This window comes from Hyperolius riggenbachi, chromosome 2, assembly GCF_040937935.1.
Source record: "Hyperolius riggenbachi isolate aHypRig1 chromosome 2, aHypRig1.pri, whole genome shotgun sequence".
Taxonomy (NCBI): Eukaryota; Metazoa; Chordata; class Amphibia; order Anura; family Hyperoliidae; genus Hyperolius; species Hyperolius riggenbachi.
Window position 1 is genome coordinate 233718357 of NC_090647.1, and position 20595 is coordinate 233738951.

The 20595-nt window shown below is 43.2% G+C and overlaps 1 protein-coding gene across 18 annotated transcripts in view; it reads right to left on the reverse strand.

Annotated features, from left to right (window-relative positions):
* The window catches only part of DMD (dystrophin), a 3066377-nt gene that overhangs the window by 809909 nt on the left and 2235873 nt on the right, over positions 1–20595 (reverse strand). For 17 of the 18 annotated variants that reach the window (XM_068268325.1, XM_068268327.1, XM_068268324.1 and 14 more), the window contains one exon: positions 18474–18630. In XM_068268325.1, coding sequence (XP_068124426.1) covers positions 18474–18630 — 157 coding nt within the window. Of the gene's footprint in view, positions 1–5379; positions 5400–18473; positions 18631–20595 lie in introns of those variants that run through there. The other variant, XM_068268337.1, reaches the window with a different exon arrangement.

Sequence of the window (20595 nt, forward strand, 5' to 3'; positions counted from 1 at the left end):
ATATATATATATATATATATATATATATATATATATATATATATATATATATATATATATAGGCATAACAATAGACCCTGCAAGGGATGCATCTGCAGGGGGCCCCAGAAGACTGACAACTAAGGCGAGGAGAGATAAAACTTTCTGCTCTGTGCACAATTGTTCTAATGACTGCACCTGCTCAGCCACTGATAATAAATCATACAAAGTTTTGCAGACAAAGATTTGTAGACCGTGCCTATTCAGTGGGGGCCCCATCCAAAGTTTAGCAGGGGGGCCCAGTGATTTCTAGTTACACCCCAGTATACATATATATCCATCAATAATATTAATGATCTGTTACCACTGTCTATTTGTGACACACTGGTGTGTTCAGATAAGAACACACTGTGTTGTCAGGACCCAGGTTCTGGAAACAATACAATGTTATCCAATAAAGTGCAAAGACATGCTATCTGTTTACAAAAAACTGTGCAATGTTATTATATAAACCACAAATCACATTACACAAATTGCTAGCCTAACAACCACATACATATCAGACCAAACATTATCAGACCAAAACAATACTGGACAATACAAAATTCTGCAGAAAATATGCCCTACTGAATAAAGTAGGTGCTAGTGCAATCAAGGGGTTAAATGAATAAGATACTGGTGACAGTGTGAGGCAATGAGAAGTGTATGTAGCAAGATAGGGACAAAAGGGCACTAGGCCCTGAAGCTGAAGGGAAGTAGGTAGCAGTTAGGATGCCAGGGTGGACCATTCCACCAGTTCCATGGGCATAACCCTGCTTGCAATGTTTTTTCTTGGTCAACCAGTGATCCCAAATAGACAGTGGTACCAGATAATTAATATCATTGATGGTATATACTGTGTATGCACTTACATTGGCATTATTCATGCTAATACTGGGGAACATATGCTTTAAAGAGAAACTCCAACCAAGAATTGAACTTTATCCCAATCAGTAGCTGATACCCCCTTTTACATGAGAAATAGAATGATTTTCACAAACAGACCATCAGGGGGCGCTGTGTGACTAATTTTGTGCTGAAACTCCTCCCACAAGAGGCTCTGAATACCGCGGTACTCTGGGCAAACTGCCACAATGTAACAATGTTCACATACAGGAAATGGCTGTTTAAAGCTGCCTGTAACAGCCAGAGCAGCTAGAAACAGCTACATAACTTGCCCACAGTAAGAATGTCACCATGTAATACATGTCAGAATGTGAATCTGGGAGAGGAAAGATTTTACAATGAGCAAACACTGACTAAATCATTTATACATAATTATTGTAAAAATGAAGCACTTTTTTTTATTAAATTATTTTCACTGGAGTTCATCTTTAAGTGATTTTAAATGTTATGATCTATGTTTTCTTTCCAATATGATAACGAATGAATAAATATTTTAATACATTTTGCGAAACAAAATGGAGTGGTGCTCCATATATGGGTGACCTTTTCTCCCCTACTTTTCATAGTGATCTTTTACCTGTTACATATATTTAGTTTTACTATTTTATACTTACATGCACATGCTATTCATACAGGGATGTGTTTTTTTTCTCTCCTACTTGTCTGTAATTTTTTATTGCAAAATAAGTTACAAAAAAATCCATAGCCTGCAGATTCCTGCAGTAATATATCATAGTATTAACATCCAAAGTCTTGACAGACCAACCTCCTTTCATGATGATTTAATAATTGCTAAGTAATTGATAGAAATGGCTGTAAACAGAAACCTGACAGCTAGTTATTTGATGAAGGTACAAGGCTATTTTGAATTTGAGACATGTAGACAGCTTTTCTGTAACTTTCCATATGAAGTCTACTTATAAAAATATACGTTGCCCAAATTCAGGCAGTTTGTATTGCATGTTGTATGGAGTATATAATACATTGCAATGCACAAAGTTGTAAGTATTACAAACCATTTTTGCATTTATTCTGTTATTGCCAAGCCTACGAGTTAGAGTGTATTCACATTATGAGCATTGCATTATAATGTTCTAATCTCATAGCAATGCTACAGTGGTCCCACAATGGACTCATTGAAATCTGCTCATTTGCTGTGCAGTACATTGGGTTCCAATGTAACAATGCAAGTTGAGCTGTGCACTACTGGAGAACTCTTTGGCAAGTTTTAAAAAAATACTCCTATCCCTGAGGGCTCTTTCCCATCTGAGACCGTTTTTTGTGATTTAATGCAAAGTCAATACTTTGCGTTAACCAAGGTAAAATGAAAGACCATAAACTTTAATTTTACCTTTCACATCCGACGCTGCATTTTGGTGCGTTGCAGTTTGACACACCCAGGAGCTTTTAATCGTCGGGAGCTGGCATTTTCCTGTCGGGTGAATTAATAACTACCGCCGCTGATTACGTCACACCGCAACATCCCGACGACACGCCGCAGGTCATAATGCATGCAGGAGAACGGCTCCTGCATGCATTGTCAGATGTGAAAGAAGCCTTAGTGCTGCTGAGTCCGGCTCGCAGATGAACAGTACAGATTCGCTTGTCTTTAGCAACACTCGGGGACATGAGTTCTTCCAAAGCCTGTGCAAAGAATCAGGTCAGATAACTGCAACAGTGAATGTCACTGGAGCAATGGGATGGAGAGAGGAACGGCAGATTTGATGGTATCCAGCGCCCTCCCTCTACACATAGATATGTATCTAACCTGAAACGAGTTTCCAGGTTTCAGGTTTACTTTAAGTACCAGTTTGATTTAAAAAAAATAAAAAATAAACTTTTATGTCTGAAATTACCATAGATAGCCATTTTAGTAGGCAAACTTGTGATGCCTCAATGTCAGTAACTTTGAAAACTCATGCACATTTATTTTTATGTTTCTCTGTAACTCCTCCTTCTCCTCGTGTCAACATTTATAAGGACTGAGTATTGCAATTCATCTATCCTACTTTCTTCATAAACTTTTCTACTATATTGCTAAGCTGTGTTGTCAATCAGCAAGTGTGGGCAAAGGTCAGCTACAGCATTTTTATTTGTGTTTCTTACCTGACTTGAAATAAGGGTTTTTACATTGCAATCAGAGTAGATACTTATTTACTAATATGTGCTTAAAAATTAAAGAAGGATTGTTTAACTGGTCAGTGTGGTCAAGTGTACTGAGCTCAGTAAAATTGGCAGTTGATCCGATTGGAAAAACAGCAACAAAGTTAATAAAGTGGTCTGAACAAAGAAAAGTGACCTAGTGTTGCTAGGGTCAAAACAGATCAACCAGTTCAAGAATCGAAAGAAACCTCATCTATATAAAAATAGTTTGAACAGACGTGCCCTTAACATGGCGTGTGAACTGCAGAATGTTCAGAGAAAATAATGTTTTAAATGGGATTGAACCCTGAACTCTGGCGCTACTTTTCGCTTACATTTTTTCTCACGTTCAGTGAAAGAGTGGACAGGGTACTCTGTACTTTTCGCTTTGTCACATTCAATATTTTTTTATTGCACATATAAAATAGCAACTATTACTTTTTTTCTTTCTTTACTGCAGCTCAATTCACTTTCAAATTCTATTCTGTATTTGTTCCCTTGTGAAGTGAGTCCAATCCAACAAACCTGACTTGGAATAAGGACTATTTGAAAGCAAAGGTCGCTTTGGGATAAGCCTAGGAAACCTCCTATGGGTCAAAGCACCATATTAAAGCTGCCATTATATAAAGTTCGGTGTAATTTTTCCTAAACAGTCTAGATGCAATACTTCAAATGCATTTAATAGAACATGATTTTAAATTAGTTAATGGTATGTTTTGTTTTTTTTTAAAGTTAGGTTTACAGCAGCCGCTGTGCTCCCTGTAACAGCAGAAATGCAACAGATCAAGAAAGCGGCACCCCATGTTATTGCTCATTGCGTCACATATGGTGAAGCATACAGTCAATGAAAAGTATGCTTCACTGTTCACGTTTTGTGATAATGCACTGCATGCAGTGTGTTACTATGCTCATGCCCATATAACACTATGCAACCACCGTACTGGTAACGTCGCATAGGTGGTACATTTCTGTGTGGCTAGCCATGTTACAATGTGGCTGTTATGCCGCATGGCAACACATTGTGAATGTAGCCTGAGGCCCCTTTCACACTGGGACATTTATATTGCAGTGCGTTACACTTTTTTACTGCAGGGTGATGCTAGGGCAATCAAAGTCTATGGGGCCTTTAACACTGGATGCGATGTGATGCGCCGGAGGCATTGCCTCTGCCGCTAGAGCATCCATGTGTTGTCAGGCAAGATGCGTGGTGACATTTGGCGGACTGTAAGTCATGTTAGTCTATGGTAACACAGCTTTTTTTAAACGGTTTTTGCATTGGTGTTGCGGAGCGCAAGCTTATATTTTCAATACACTACCGCTCAATTTGTATTTCTGTCACAGGAAGTGAGTGCTAGAGAGCCTCACTTCCTGTTTGGCTTTCAGCCAGAAGGGGGATTACCATGGAAATCCCGAAGGTTATTTTTAGCCGATCGCATTGCATCGTTACTGTCGGTTTGCAGTCTTTACCTTAAGGTAACTAAACACTATGAGGTTGATTCACTTAGCTGCGCTGCTACAGCAGCACAGCTCAATGACAGCAGTGAGTGTTATAATCCCCTGTGCACGCTATGCAGTCATAGCATGCACTGTTAAATCACACTCAGCGCTCAGATACTTTAAAGAGTTATACTTAAAGGGAACCTTAACCAAGAGGGATATGGATGTTTCCTTTTAAACAATATCAGTTGCCTGGCAGTCCTGTTGAGCTCTTTGGCTGCAGTGGAGGCTGTATCACACACCTGAAACAAGCATGCAGCTAATCCAGTCTGACTCCAGTCAGAGCACCTGATCTGCATGCTTGTTCAGGGGCTGTGGCTAATAGTATTAGAGACACAGGATCAGCAGGAGAGCCAGACAACTAGTATTATTTTAAAAGGAAAAATCCACATCCTTCTCAGTTTAGGTTCCCTTTAACGAGCGTTCCACTGAACCCACCCAGAGCATGTCAAGTAGCTTCACAGTACAATATTTCTGCACTTTGATTGGCCCTGTAGGCTGCCTGTTACGTGACGGTCAGGCTATTGGGCCAATCAAAGTGAAGAAATATGGTACTCTGAAGCTACTGGACCCGCTGGGCACCGGGCAGGTTCAGTGGAGTGCTCGTATAACTCTTTAAAGTATCTGAGCTGAGTGTAATTTAACAGCGCACGCTATGATTGCATAGCGTGCCCAGGGGATTATAACACTCTCTGCTGTCATTAAGCTGCACTGCTGTAACAGCGCAGCTTAGTGAATCAACCTCATTCAGATGTTTTAATAGATTAATTATTAGATTCAATAAAAATAACAAATCTTATAAAAATGTATACAAACCAGAGTACATCACAATAGTAATATTGGTTGCACATAGGTAGGAAATGACCATTCTATTTCAGATTGCAGGCATAGGGGATGAGAGAGGATGCGCAGACACAGCACTTTAAGTGCCATTACCTATAGCTTTATATTGCCTTGAGCAGTACAAACCCAGTGTTCATTGCAAATTATTATATACTAGTAAAAAGACCCCCCCCCCCCGTTAAAAAACGGGCGCTAGGTCACAGCCGCTACCCCCGCGATGCGCGCACATACGCGTCCCGCTTGCTCGTTCCCAACTACTGTCTGAAGTATATGCACACAGGGAGCTGCTTGCTTGGCAGTTGGAAAAAGCTGTTATTTCCCACAATGCAATGAGAACCTCTGTGAACCACACACAGCAAACTGTGAGATCCGGCCCTGTGTCCTAACTGCCCTGACTGCGCACATGCTCAGTACAAAAAAAGCCAGGGACACACAACCATTCAGTTGATGACGCAGGGACACTTGCATTTTATTGTATAGGATTTCACAAAATATGTATTTGAAAAAAAATGAATGAGCCTGGACTTAATCCTTCCACTGCCAAAACCCTGTTCCTGACCTCTCAGATCTTTCTGCCACTTGACTCTTTCCACTGTGTTTATTATTATGCCTTTATTGTGTGCTGACGTGTTCCCTTCAGTGCATATTATATTATTTATTATAATATACAGGTATACTGAACCATTCCGTCATCTAGGGGTTAATTTTGGGGACAGCCAAGTTACCTACCGGTTTATGTTTGTCATGTGTATGAAAAGGCATGCAAACACAGAGAGAACATGCAAACTCCATGCAGATAGTGTCCTTGCCAAAATTTGATTCAGGGATTATTAGTGTTGCAGGGTATGAGTGCTATCCACCATGGCAGTGCACACTATATTTCATTAACCTAAAGATCAATCCTTTAACATTTCCCCTGTGCGCAAGATGCTCACTTTTGATACTTTTTATTTTAAGTTGCTTTGCTGTTCTACTCTAGCTTGAATAAGGCGGTCATCACTTTAAATGCACACTACAGGCAACATTTTAATGAAAGAAAAGAAAAAAATGAATTAGCGTACAGCACATATTACAGGGCTGCAGGTTAACCATGCCATATGATCCCTCTGATAATGGTATTCTAGTATCCTTTGAACACCATATGGGGGAGTTCGCATTGAAGATTTTTATATTCTGTCAAAAGCTTTTGCACTCATTCACATAAACACAAGGCGATATGGTTGCATCAGTAGTTCACCACAACTGTTTACCACATTGCAATTACTGCTTGGTGTTGGCATTTGCACAGTGTTTACCTAGCAGTGGAAAACACAATGCAGCTGCAGAAAAAGATACAATAGTGAATGTTTGAAAGATGCATAACAAACAATCTACAGAGGTTATGCATGCCCAATGTTTGCTGCCCATGATTCACTGCTTGTAGTGCATTTTGTCACTCAGTAAACAACCCCCCCCCCCAGTCAGAGCCCCCCCCCCCCCTTAAAAACAGCATATCTTTCTCACGTACATGTGTTATGGTTGCCTGTGTTTTTTGGCTCAGGATATTGCTGAAGTTACTTTTTTGGAATTATCTCTTCTTATTCCATCTCTTTCCTCTTTTCTAAAAGTAAGCCAAGTGCACTCTACAAACATAAATTGAACAGCCATGTTCCCCAAATAACAGAATTAATCTGAGGTTTGGGTGACTAGAAGGTACAGGGGCAGACATGGTGGTGCAGCACTGGCGCAGGCATGGCAGCACAGCACAGGAGCAGGCATGGGGTGCAGCACTGGGGCAGCATGGCAGCACAGCACAGGAGCAGGCATGGCGCCCATGATGCTGTGGCACCCCTCTAGATATGCCTCTGACTATGAAGCACATTGTTCCAACATTAAAGCAATGGTTTCTCAGCTGAAGGAATACCAGGATGGTGCTTGCAGAAATGAGCCCTTAGTCTACAAAGAGTGAGAATATGAATCACTGCATTGATAACCATTGATAACCATTGTCACCTGCTTAGTTCTGATCTCATCATCATGCTTTTTCCCTGAGCTCTCATGATGAGTACATTAAAAAGGTGCCAAAGTAATTTGGGTGCCGGGGGTAATAGAAAGTAAAATATCAATACATTTCCAAAATTCTACTATGAATCACTGGGTAATTCTGATAGTAGAATATAAGTACATTTTACAGATATTTTACTATGGCTTGATTTTACCTAATCTTATGTAATAAAACCACCAATACTTTTAACAAAATTTAACACCATTTTCACACTAACCCTCCCTCTACCAATGCCTAATACTAACCTACCACCCACATTGCAATCCTTGCCGAAATAACCACAGCTTTACTGCTAAATATTCCCTCCCTTATGCTAACTAATGGCCAATGGCAACCTAATTTCTATATTTATGTGGTGCCCATTTTAACATAGCGCCCTTGGCACACAAATTGCCTGCTTAGCTCATGGGTTACTGCAGATTATTCTCCTGCTTTCTATGTAAATGTACAAATACCTCTTGGTTACATTTTCACCACTATTGCACAAGTTGTGCAAAGAACAGTAATTGCACCCTATGTTTATATGTGTCCATCCTTCAATGGCGGTCTGGGGATGAAATGGCACTCTCAGACTAGTAGCTCTTAGACTAGTAGCTTGTGTACCCTTATCCTGAACTTTACTCCAAATATACTGCCTGCATAAACTGCCTACAAATAAAATGTTACAAGGAGGAAGTTCTAGTACTCACTCTTCAGTAGATTGAACTGATGCTGACAATTTCTAGGATTGTTATTCAGGAGCCTGCTGGGTGAAAATGAAAATGAACTACTTCCCTAGACAAACGGGCTGCAATTGAGTAGGGTACTCAGGAGTAGTTCACTATAGGACCTATAACAGGTGCTTCAGTGTCATCATGCAAGAGAAATATGTATCAAATCCCAGCAATTCCCCTTCTCGGTCTTACAGGCAATTTGAAGTGAACCTATAATCAGTATAAATCTTATCCAAAATCTATTTCAGCTTCAGAAGCGTCAAGTTAGAAAAGTGCCAATCATTTTGTTCTGGCCTTTACTCCCAACAAAGGAAATAACCCAGGATAATGGCCCAGAGAGATGTACAGAGCACCGATTCTCTGTTCTGCACTCGCTGTGATGTCTCATTCTCAAGATTAAATCAAAACGCCAAATATCCTAAAAACGTTCCTGTGGATTTCTCCAGCCTAACGGGAGAGAATTAACACAAAACCACTCATTGTTTTCTGTATTTCATAGCTTAGCTTTCCCCTTCTCTGTCATAAGGAAGTCAACAGTGTATTAAGACAGATTGCAATCTTATTGATCCTTGCTTAATGTTGAAAAACAGACACCGCTATTGAGAATTGTGCATGTTCCCACAGCTGCACAAAACAGTGAGCACATGGTATCAGCTGGAACATAAATGTAGGACACATAGTGCCCTAGGTCACACTGATAATAGCAGTATGGTGTCGTGGGAGCTGAACACATGTATAAAACACACTTAATATTTTCCCAGCTGTGCTATCAGGTAAACTAACTTTCAAGCTCCTTGAGAGGAGAGCCACAATTCCCATTGTGCCTCATCAGTAAAGGAAAGCTAAGCACAAAATTCTGAGCTCACTCAAAATGAAAAAAAAACAACATACAAACAAAAAAAGGCAAGACTTGTGGCCACCATTGGTTAAATGACACTTTGCAAGAGCAAATTTCGATTTTTACCTAGTGAGCTCCATTTCTTCCACCACTCTGGTATGAGAACAGGTTCAATGCCAAATGATAGTGGCAGATTACCCATTATACCTTATGGACCTTATTGAAATGTTGTTCACATTGTAGAGCAGGAATCTTGGCAAAATACAAACTGGGGGTTGCTTCATACGTCTCTCTTCTAATATTGACAGCTCCAGTGCTGGTAAGTAACATCATTGGGAAAGTCATATGGTTGTACTGGATTAGATGGATTGGTGTCATGATCTCTGAGTAATGTTAGGGATATGTTGGTATTACTGCCTAGAGCTACAGTAAACTGTTGCATGGTAAAGTATAGTTTTTACAGTTTGCTACAGGAATGCTGATTTATCGATGTGTTAAAAGTGCTTGCTCTCTAGCTGGTAAAGTGGACTGATGCTCATCCTGCTCATTTTTCTTTGCTGGTGACTAAGCATTAATTTGATTAACCCCCTTCCGTTATGATTCTTTCTGGATTTTAGGGTCTAAAAGAAATGCAATTTTTTAGATCCTAAATCCTGGAAAAAATCATGCTGCTAGGGAGTTCTGAAGCAGCCCAGCACTCACTCACCTCCCAGGGATCCAGTGCTGCAGTTTTCCCTCCGTACTCCTGGTGGCACTGTAACCCAATAGTGAGATTGCTGGCTGTCATCATGATGACAGATGGCGATCTCACCAGAGGGAATCAGAGCCTCGGAGGAGAGGAAGATCCCTCGGGAGTTGAGTTAAATGCCTGCTGCGCGCGTTGCTCTGCATAGACCTCCCGGTGGCTACCACAAGTTCAGCTCGGGGATACTGCTCCTGGCATGTTTTTCCTACCCCGAGCTGAACTCATGATTACAACTAAGATGGTTAATACATCAGACCTAGGGATACTTGCCTAGTAAAAGCAATTCTCCTCATTGACCTCTTTCCTGATTTTGTATGACTGTTGACAAGAAAGTGGCCACCGGCACTTTGCATCTGCCCCTCCCTCCCATTTGACACCATTCCCACTGTGCACAGGCTGTGGGTGAAAGTGCCAGCAACCAGGAGGCCTTGGAGCATGCCATTTAAGATGGCTTCATGCACACTAAATCCCAAAGGGGGGAATGACCTTGAAAAAAAACAGCTGTGCAGGTTACCTTAAGATGTGGGGGAAGATAGTAAGGTTGCTGTGATGCAGCCCTACTATTAAAGGTGAGATTGGATGCAGACTAGGGACTCCTGAAAAGTCCTAATTAGAATGAACACTTTAGACATATGCACATATTCAGTGGTACAGCTACAGTGCCGAGGGACACAGTCTGATTTTTACACTACCCAAAACTGTGTTTGTGTAAATTATCATATACATTGGCTGGCTAATAAGGGAAGTGGCTGAAGGGATGTGGCTATGGCCAATATCATCTGTAAGAGGGGGATTGCAGCATGGCTGGTGAGGTGACAAAAAAAAAAAAATGTCTTCGGAATGTGCAGCCTGTAGGCTTATGCTTGAAAAATAGGAGAGTGGGCTCAGTGTAAAGCACATGAGAGGAGGATTAGAGTAAAGCACAGGAGAGGGAAGGTTAGTGTTAGGCACAGAAGGGGGAGGTTAGTGTTAGGCACAGGAAAGAGGAGGCTTGTGTTTTTGGTACAGGAAAGTGGAGGTTAGTTTTAGGCACAGGAAAGGGAAGGGTAGTGTTAGCCAGAGGAGAGCTAGAGGATAGTGTTAGGCACAGAAGAAAGGAAGTACGTGTTAGGCACAGGTGAGGGAGGTAACAGGGGAGACGTGGCTAATTTATGGCACAAGCAGGGACGTAGCTAGCAATGGGGGTTGCAGAGGTTGCGACCGCATCAGGGCCCTTGGGCCAGAGGGGCCCCAAAGGGCCCTCCCTCAACAACAGTATTAGCTCTCTATTAGCTCTCTATTGGTCCTGTGCTCATAATAATCACTTCTATAGATAGTTTGAATAGTGGTAGTCATTAACAAACTGTCCCCCATCCCCTTCTTGCACCTCTGACACTGTACTTGCCATTGGCAGGTTTTGGTGCGCCATATCAATTGTTATGTATAGAGTGCTTGGGGGGCCCCCTTGTAAAACTTGCATCGGGGCCCACAACTCCTTGGCTACTCCACTGGGCACAAGAAATAGGAGGTTACTGGTAGTCAGAGGAGAGCAGGCATTTAGTGTTAGGCACAGGAGATGGGAGTGTAGTATTAGGCAGAGGGGAGGTTTGTGTTATGCAGATGAGAAGGGAGGTTAATGTCAGGCACAGGACAGGGGAAGTTAGTGTCAGACACAGAAGAGGTGGGGTTTGTATTACACACATTAAATGTGGAGGTGACAGTTAGGCAGAGGTGAGAGGAGATTAGCGCTAATCACAGGAAAGATGAGGCTAGTAGTGTTAGGCACAATGTTAGGCAGAGGGGGGGTTAGAGCTAGGTAGAGGGGAGGTTAGGTAGAGAGGAGGCTAGTGTTAGGCAGAGGAGAGAGACATAGGTTAGCGTTAAAGAGGAGCTGTTAGGTATAAGGTCTCAGAGAAAAAAAGATATATATCAGTAGCTAAATATTGGCTGTACTTACATTATATATGCATTTCACTGTCCACGTTTGCATTTCACAGAATTTGTATTTGGTATTTGCAGAGATTTATGCTCCTGACAGTTCCTGGCAGGTTCCATCTTTGACTGTCTTGTCTGAAGCCAGTTGTGATGTAATATCCTCCCTTACCCTGCTTCCAGGTTTATTATTCATTAGCCCTCCCAACTCCCAGCCCTCAGACACTCCCACCAGTCTCTGTAATAAGGGGGGCATATCGGCAATTGGCTCTGCTGCTCGGTCACTCAGAGGCAAGGGGGGGGGGGGATTGGGGGTTCGCGCATGTCGCCAGCTCTGTTACTCAGCGGGGGGGGGGGGGGGGGGGTAAGGGGGTTGGGTTTGCGCATGTCGCCTGCTCTGTCACTCAGCGGGGGGTAGGGTTTGCGCATGTCACCAGCTCTGTCACTCAGCGGGGGGTGGGGTGGGGTAGGGTGTGCGCATGTTGCCAGCTCTGTCACTCAGCGGGGGAGGGGTGGTTTGTGCGCGAATGTCACCAGCTCTGTCACTCAGCGGGGCAGGGGGTTGTGGGGGTGCGCGCATATCGCCAGCTCTGTTGGTGGGGTTGGTGCGGGCATGTCGCCCTGTCAGCCTGGGGGGGTGGGTGGTTGTGGGCAATGCCGCTCTGTCTGTGGGGGGATGCGGGCAATGTTGTTCTGTCAGCCTGGGAGGGTGGGGTTTGCGTGCAATGTCGCCCTGTCAGTCTGTCAGTCTGCGGGGGGGGGGGGGGGTTGCGGGCAATGTCGCTCTGTCTGCGGGGGGGATGCGAGCAATGTCACTCTGTCAACCTGGGGGGGAGGTGTTGTGGGCAATGTCACCCTGTCAGGCTGCGGGGGGGGGGGGGGCGTTGGTTGCGGGCAATGCCGCTCTGTCTGCGGGCAGGGGGGGTGGGGGCAATGCTGCTCTGTCAGCCTGGGGGGAGGTCGTGATGTCGCTGTCAGTCTGGGGGGGTGCAGGTGATGTCACTGTCAGTCCGGGTGGGTGGATTGTGGGTGATGTCTATGTCAGTCGGGAGAGGGGGTGCAGGGGGGGGGGGTGATGTCACTGTCAGTCCGGGGGTGCGGGTGATGTCACTGTCAGTCCGGGGGGGGTGTGCATTTGATGTCACTGGCAGTCCGGGGGGGGGGGGTGCGTATGATGTCACTGTCAGTCCGGGGGTGGTGGGGGGTTCAGGTGATGTCACTGTCAGTCCGGGGGGGGGGGTGGATTGCGGGTGATGTCGATGTCAGTCGGGGGGGGGTGCGGGTGATGTCATTGTCAGTCCGGGGGGGCGGGGCTTGTGCGGGTGATGTCAATGTCAGTCCTGGGGGGGTGCGTTTGATGTCGCTGTCAGTCCGGGGGGGGGGGGGTGCGTGTGATGTCGCTGTCAGTCTGGGGGGGGGAGGGTATGTGCGGGGTCTGTCATTCAGATGTCTGCACAGAAGGGTGGGAAGGAAAACTGCGAGGGATAGAGGAAGCAGCCAATTGGGCTGCAGTAATGAATTAGGGAGGGATAGAGAAATGAAGGGGAGGAACAGAAAGGGCAGTAGAAAGAAAAAAACCCTCCCAGCATGCTCTGCAGGTTCTCATGTACAGTCGGTGGCCTCCTTAGCAGCCTGGGGCAAAGGATGATTGCTGTTCAGCCACAAAATAGTAAGATTATTATTTTTTTATAATTATTATTTAGTATTTATATAGCGCCGACATATTACGCAGCGCTGTACAGTATATATATATATATATATATATATATATATATATATCTTGTCACTAACTGTCCCTCAAAGGAGCTCACAATCTAATCCCTACCATTGCCATATGTCTATATTATGTAGTGTAAGTACTGTAGTCTAGGGCCAATTTTTAGGGGGAGCCAATTAACTTATCTGTATGTTTTTGGAATGTGGGAGGAAACCGGAGTGCCCGGAGGAAACCCACGCAGACACGGAGAGAACATACAAACTCTTTGCAGATAGTGCCCTGGCTGGGATTCGAACCAGGGACCCAGCGCTGCAAGGCGAGAGAGCTAACCACTACGCCACCGTGCTGCCCATAGAGATAGATTTTTAACTTCAGTATTGCCTTTTTGGCTTCCTTCCAAACTGTTTAACACAGGAGAATAAAGATTTAAATTAGCTTTTTTTGCCTAACAGTTACTCTTTAAGCACAGACCAGTAGGTCGGTTTTTGTCACATCACCAGCCAAACTACAATTAACATTCTTTTATCTGATCGTGGCTACATCCTGGTCAAAGTGTGAGAGATGTAAGCAGCAGGAGGGGAAAAGTTTGCTAATTATTACCACCGTTATTCAAAGAATATCCAGAGAAGATCATTACTACCATAGCGTTAATAATGGGCTATTGGAGCAGCCAGGAGGTAACTTTGTTAGCCTTCTGGGCCAGATCCCTGGGTGCGCTTGCGAGCTCTACATCCTCTATGGCCACACCACTGTATTTATCTATCCATGCTATAAACTCCACTCAAAAGCCATTAGAAAGCTACATAGACAATTATCTGGCTTCACTTTACACAGTGTTATATTCCTGTTCTGAATCATCCCCCTGGACTAGTACACACGTTAGTAATGTCAGACCACCTCATTTCTTCAAAGAGTGTAACTTAGAAAATGTTAAACTCAAAACATCAGCAGTTCAACCAACAAACTTTATTTTTTCATAAGCAGGTCACTATAGCAGGTGTCACAAGGCAATGATGACAGGGATATTTCAAGTGCATAAATTGTATGTTCTCACAAGTAACATTTCCTGTAAATTTTACTTTTAATGTGTCCTGATCATTAAGTCAGCAAGTGTAAGTTATTGCTGTCATTCCTATTTCTTCAGAATGTTACACTACTTTTTATTATTTCTATTGCAACATAATTCATATAGCAGCACGGCACAGAAATAACTCAAAGTCCCTAACTCCTTCTGGCTCCTATCTCTGCTATGACTTAAAAGGTATTAATACTTACGTGTCTGACAGTTTAAGACAAATGTTCACATTAAACAATACTGTGATTTATTCACATAATACAAGGATTATATTTGCTACTGCTCCTTTCAACTATCAGTGGATTTATTATATGCAAATTCGTTCTCAACCTAAAATACAAAGCACACCTTGAAAAACATCTACTTTAAACAAATGCTCGCAATTCATGATGTATCTAATTTATGACAGAAGAACTATCCCTCTTCTAAGACAATGACATACCGAGGGTCATTTACAAAGGCACTGTAAACATATGTACACCAAAAACAGGTGTGCCCACTTTTACTAGGCAAAGGCTGTCCATGCAGTTGGCCAGCAAATGGTGTACAGGATATTAATAACTGATTAGGGTGAATCTCTGTTATCTGAAGTAGCACACCATTTACCTGCTCGTTGGCAGCACATATTGGTGGTTGTACACTGCTTTTCGCCTAGTGCTTAGGTGATTGCAGCTGCACTATGAATCATCTTCACTGTATCTTTGGTGTTATTCAGTGACCTGACTACTTATGTTATATTATATAAAAAAAAAACTCTATAAAGCAGAACTGCGAATTCAACCAATGTACAGCAGCAGGACTTTAACTGATGATGAACATCTTAAAACCCCTTGCTGACTGCGTCACGCACAAGGCCGGATTTATACTGTTTACCGCCCAAGGCCACTTTCACCAGCCGCCCCCTGACAAACAGCTAGCGCCCTACCACAAACACACTTTTATTGGTTCTAGTAATCAATGTTTTTAAAGATGCCTATTAACTATGTCATTTTACTGAACAATCAACCTTCCGATTGATTGGATTGAACAGTGTTGATGGTGCCAAGCGATGAGTGACAGTTCAGGTCACAAACAATAAGCTGCCTATGTTTGCTGCCCCTTGACTCCCTGAGTTCCAGACACTTGCCCAACTGCTGCAGTTCACATTTTGGCAGGTTGACTGCATGAGTGTACCAGCCTGCAGCCCGCCCCTTGCTTCCTGGTGCCCTAGGCCATGGCCTATGTGGCCTTGCCTGAAATCCGGCCATGGTCACGCAGATGGGCGTGGCTGCTGCGGCAGCCCCAGGACCGCCTAACGCCGGACGGTGTTAGGTCCTGAAACAGTGGTCTGCGGGAGATCATGCGCGCCGATGCGCGCACATCCCCGCTTGGATGACGGAGTTCCGCTCTGCCGTCAGTCTCCCACCATCTTTTAACACGGTACAGCGCTGTGATCTATGGCAGCGCTGTAGAGGGGACAGCCGTGTGATACGGCTGTCCCCCTGGGTGGCACAAAAGTGAACCGCTGTCATAGGCTGAAGCCTATGACAACAGATCACGCTAATTGGCTGGCTGTGGGAGGGAGAGAGGGGGGATTACAAAATAAATTAAAAAAAGGTAAAAATATTATAAAATTAAACAAATATTTATTTAAAAAAAACATCTGGGGAGCGATCAGACCCCACCAACAGAGAGTTCTGTTGGTGGGGAGTAAAGGAGGGGGGGTCACTTGTGTGCTGAGTTGTGCGGACCTGCAGCGAGGCCTTAAAGCTGCAGTGGCACTTTCTGTGAAAAATGGCCTGGTCTTTAGGGGGATTTAAGCCTGTGGTCCTTAAGAGGTTAAGAGTCATGGAACTCCACTGGAATTGAAGATACATTTATTCAGTCTTCCCCATTTCTGTTTGCTGCTACAAGCCCACCATGGTATTTACCTCCCTGGCATTCTATTTCCCCAAGATTTCTGTGCAAAAAGTGATTTAATAAATTTTCAAGACCTTTTTTTCCTCTAACTTGCCAAAATGTGTAAAGCACGGGTCTAGTATACTGTGCAGGAGAGTACTGACATGTATGCATGTCAATACTGTTCACACAGCATGTTTTGTATTGACATATATAACCATCAATCTCGCCAGGGAGGTTAATATTAATATTTTTACTAACAGCATCATTTATACTGTGTAAATATTCACAAATTCCACCAGTCTGGTCCCCTGTAGGACTTAGTGAAATTCTATGCTACCTCCTAGTGTAGCCATGCACTCTTCAGTGTTGCTAATTATTTATGTCCTCCTAGGGGCAATGGTCTTCACACAAGGCACCCTCACATCAAATGCAGCAATGCACAAGGGATATGTGATCTAAATATTGACAACACATACCAGTCCATCAATTAATTATACAATAATCCCCAAATAAATAAGGGAATGCACTGTCCACAATTCTGGGGCAATGCATCCACCCTCCTGGCTAGATCAGACAATGACAGCATTCAATGACAAAGAGATAGTTCAGAATCAGGCTCTCATTTGCCATTTTCTTGTTTCCATTGTCTTACCAGAAAACTTGTCTGCACAATGTGTACCTTTCCGGTTCTGATTCTACTTCATGCCAATTTTGGGGGTCCGCAAGATCTTTGTTCTATCCATAATGTGGCAGTGTTTCCTCACAAAATACACATAATCAGGCAGTTGTTTCTCCCCAAATGAAAAAAATGAGGCAGGATTCCCCAAAATACACATAAATGTGCAGTGTTTCCCCTAAAATTGAGCAGCGTTTCCCCACAATACACATGATTAGGCAGTGTTTCCCCACAAAAAAACACATAATTAGGCAGTGGTTTCCCCAAAATACACATAATTGGTAACATTTCCCTCACAAAGAAACACATATTTAGGCAGCGGTTGTCTAATATACATAATTAGGAATTGATTCCCTTAAAAAAGACATTAAGCAGCATTTCCCCTATAAAATATATTAGGCAGAGTTCCCCTTTAAAAGTTTTTCTCTTCACCAAAGTTAGTGCCTACTAATATCCCTGTTGTCAGTGGTGGCACAGACAAATAAAAATAAAGTACTCACCTGGCAGGTGAATCCTCTCCTGTCCTTCAACACTGCTTCCCGAACTCCATTGGTTGCAGCTCCGACTGCAATTCTCCCACGCTATGCTAACAGGCAGAGCAGGGCTTCAGGAAAATGGCAGCTGGACTGAAGACACAAATAGACTCCAGTGTTGGGCTTCGGACATCATTTTCTCATAGCCCTTCTGCCGCAGTGCCGCCAAAACTCTCACTGCCATACCAGACAGCAGACACTATACCTAAAGACCCAGGGGCATGGTCCACCATTTTGTCTGCAGCCCCTGGGGAACACCTTGGCAGGAGCCAATGTACCCCTAGTGGCCCGTAGACCCCAGGTTGAAAAACACTGCACTAGACTATGCATGAAGCTGTTAGATGCTAATTTGCAATATAAGGGTAGAGAAAAGGGCAGTGTGCACTACAACTAAAAAGAGGAGAGTGATATGGGCTGTTCTTCCACTCACACTCAAAGGAAAACAGTGTGCTCTGGCCAGACAGTCTAAGACATGTAAGTAGTAGTAAGGAAGGGGAGGGTGGTTGAATGGTGCTGTGTACAGGAAGCATGATTATCAACTCATGCTGGGCTCTTCATCGAAGGCTATGACCACAGCCTCCGATGAAGCACCTGGTGTTAAACAGCCATCAGGCTTTCTGTACCAGGCACTCACCATAAACACACCTACACTGGGATGTTCTAGTATCTATAGACTATAACATGTAGCTGTAATACACAGCAAACTTGTGTGTACACATTACCAATTGGTCAAGTAGCAGTGCCATCCATCCTCTCCTACTTTATTGCTAGATGCTAGTTTGGTTTATGACAAGTTCACTTTAAATATGCACTTCACAAAACATTTTCTGTCAAACTGTTTTAAGTGGTTGGGTTTATTACAAACATTCTATGACACGGAATATTACAGAAATGCAGTTTTTCAATGTTGAAAATATTAATAAAAGCTTCCTACCCGATGTGTGTCAATCTGGCTTTGCACTTTGGGAACATCCCCACCAATGGGCTCCTGCTGCTTTAGCTCTTCGTTCTTCAGTTGCAGCCATGCAAGAAGCTCCTGCAGAGAGATATGTAATCGCTTCCAGTGCTCTGTGCTTGCTTCTAAATGAGACCTACAAGACATTATACATCACATTATTGTCAGGGGGAGAAAGATCATGGCAGATGTACAGCTCATTTCATAGCGATAGCAGTCTCTTTTAGAAGCAGAATAATAATTAATGTACGAGCTGCTCTTTGATGAGAATTTATTGCTGAAGAAAAGAGGCAGACACACAAGCAGTGGTGTGGTGATAAGGGGTATCTCACAGCAATTAGCTGACATAGCTAAATTAGTTTTAAAATAAAGTAAATAACAAAATAAGAGAAACAGCTGCTGGTTGAAAACTAGCATTTTAAAAAGGATTCAGAAGGCAGAAGTCCATAAAGGTTAAAGCCACATTAGGGAAGTCGCAAAATATTATTGTGACACAAACAGAAAGTATATTAAATAATCAAACAAATCAATATGAAGCTAGAACAGGTGACCAAATGATTGAATTATCATTTGGCTGAAAGTTACTTTAACTTGGATTATTCAGTTATACAGTACACTGTGTACTTAGTCAGTGCTTTAACTTAAACCATTATATACACTATCATGTTCCCATGAAAACTTCCCTCGTCTATCATTTCTTGCCTGAGTTTTTTTATAGGTCTCTTGATTGTCTTCTAACTAACCTGAGTCCTAGCCATCATCTGTTTTCTGTATCACATCAAATCTCATTTCCAGTTTCAATGACATTACCCTACTGTTAGAATGATATCCATTTTCAGGTTCATTAATCCTTGGCAGCTACCAACTGGACTTCTGTTATCTCTAACTATCCTATCTCCAGGCATCACCCTGGTAACCATTAGTTGGACTCTTGTTATCTTGTTATCCCTGATGCACCTCCTTTCAGTCATTTCATTTCTTAGGGCCCAATGCAATTACTTTTTCTCTGATGTTTTCTCCTAGGAGATGATTTTTCATCTTCTGTGTAGAATAATTTTGCACTCTGCAATTGAAAAAGTACCAAAAAGATGGTTAAATAGTACTGTCAAAATTATTCTTAGTAGTTTAAAAGGTATTTTATTTATAATCGGGAACTATCACCTACAAGTGAATTGGACCGGGCTCTTATGCTGGGGATACACGGGTCGACCACCGGCTCGATTAGCCGCCAAATCGCCCCCAGCCACGTCCCCGCTCGTCCGTGCGTGCACGCGGATCGATTACCACTCGCCCCTGCCGGCGCTTCCTTATCAGCGCTCGATTCCCTGCCATTGTCCGCAGGCAGGAATCGAGCGGGCGGGGGTCGAGCGGCTTGATCGGGCCAGCTGAATATTATCAGCTGGCCGGATCAGCTGGTCGATACACGGTACAGAAACGTACCGTGTATCCCCAGCATTAGTGTCTTGGCAATTAACTCTTTATTTAGCCATTGTTAGTAGCAACCTTCTTACCTACAAAAAGTATATACTATAATAGCAATCTACAACAAATCTAAAGCAGCTACCGAAGTAAGCAACCCATAAAGAAGACTTTATCAGGTTCACAAGAGAAGTGGTGGCCACCTGATATCCATTGTCTATATAAAAAGGTTAGACAGGGCCATAATGTTACTATTCTATCTAGCTGCCCAAGGTTTGGCAGTGCTGTTCTAATGGTGTCTCACTGAAAATAGTGCCATACTAGTTAAGTACTAGTTGGGTAATATTGAAATTTTGCAGTAACGAAATTCCGTAACCGCTACATTTCGGCGGATCCCCGCGGTATTCTGCAGAATTCCGCATTCCGGCGGAACCATTTCCACAATGTTAAAGGGAACGTAATGGATGTTTCCTTTTAAACAAATACCAGTTCCCTGGCAGTCCTGCTGATAACTTTGGCTTTAGTGGTGACTGAATCACAATTCTGCTTACAATTTTTTTTGGAGCAGCAGGAGTGGTCGTAATTCATGGGACCTAGAGGTGGTTCCACGGCGGTCATCACAATTTTTTTTGGGGAGCAGCAGGAGTCGTCATAGGCCATGGGACCTAGAGGTGGTTTCACG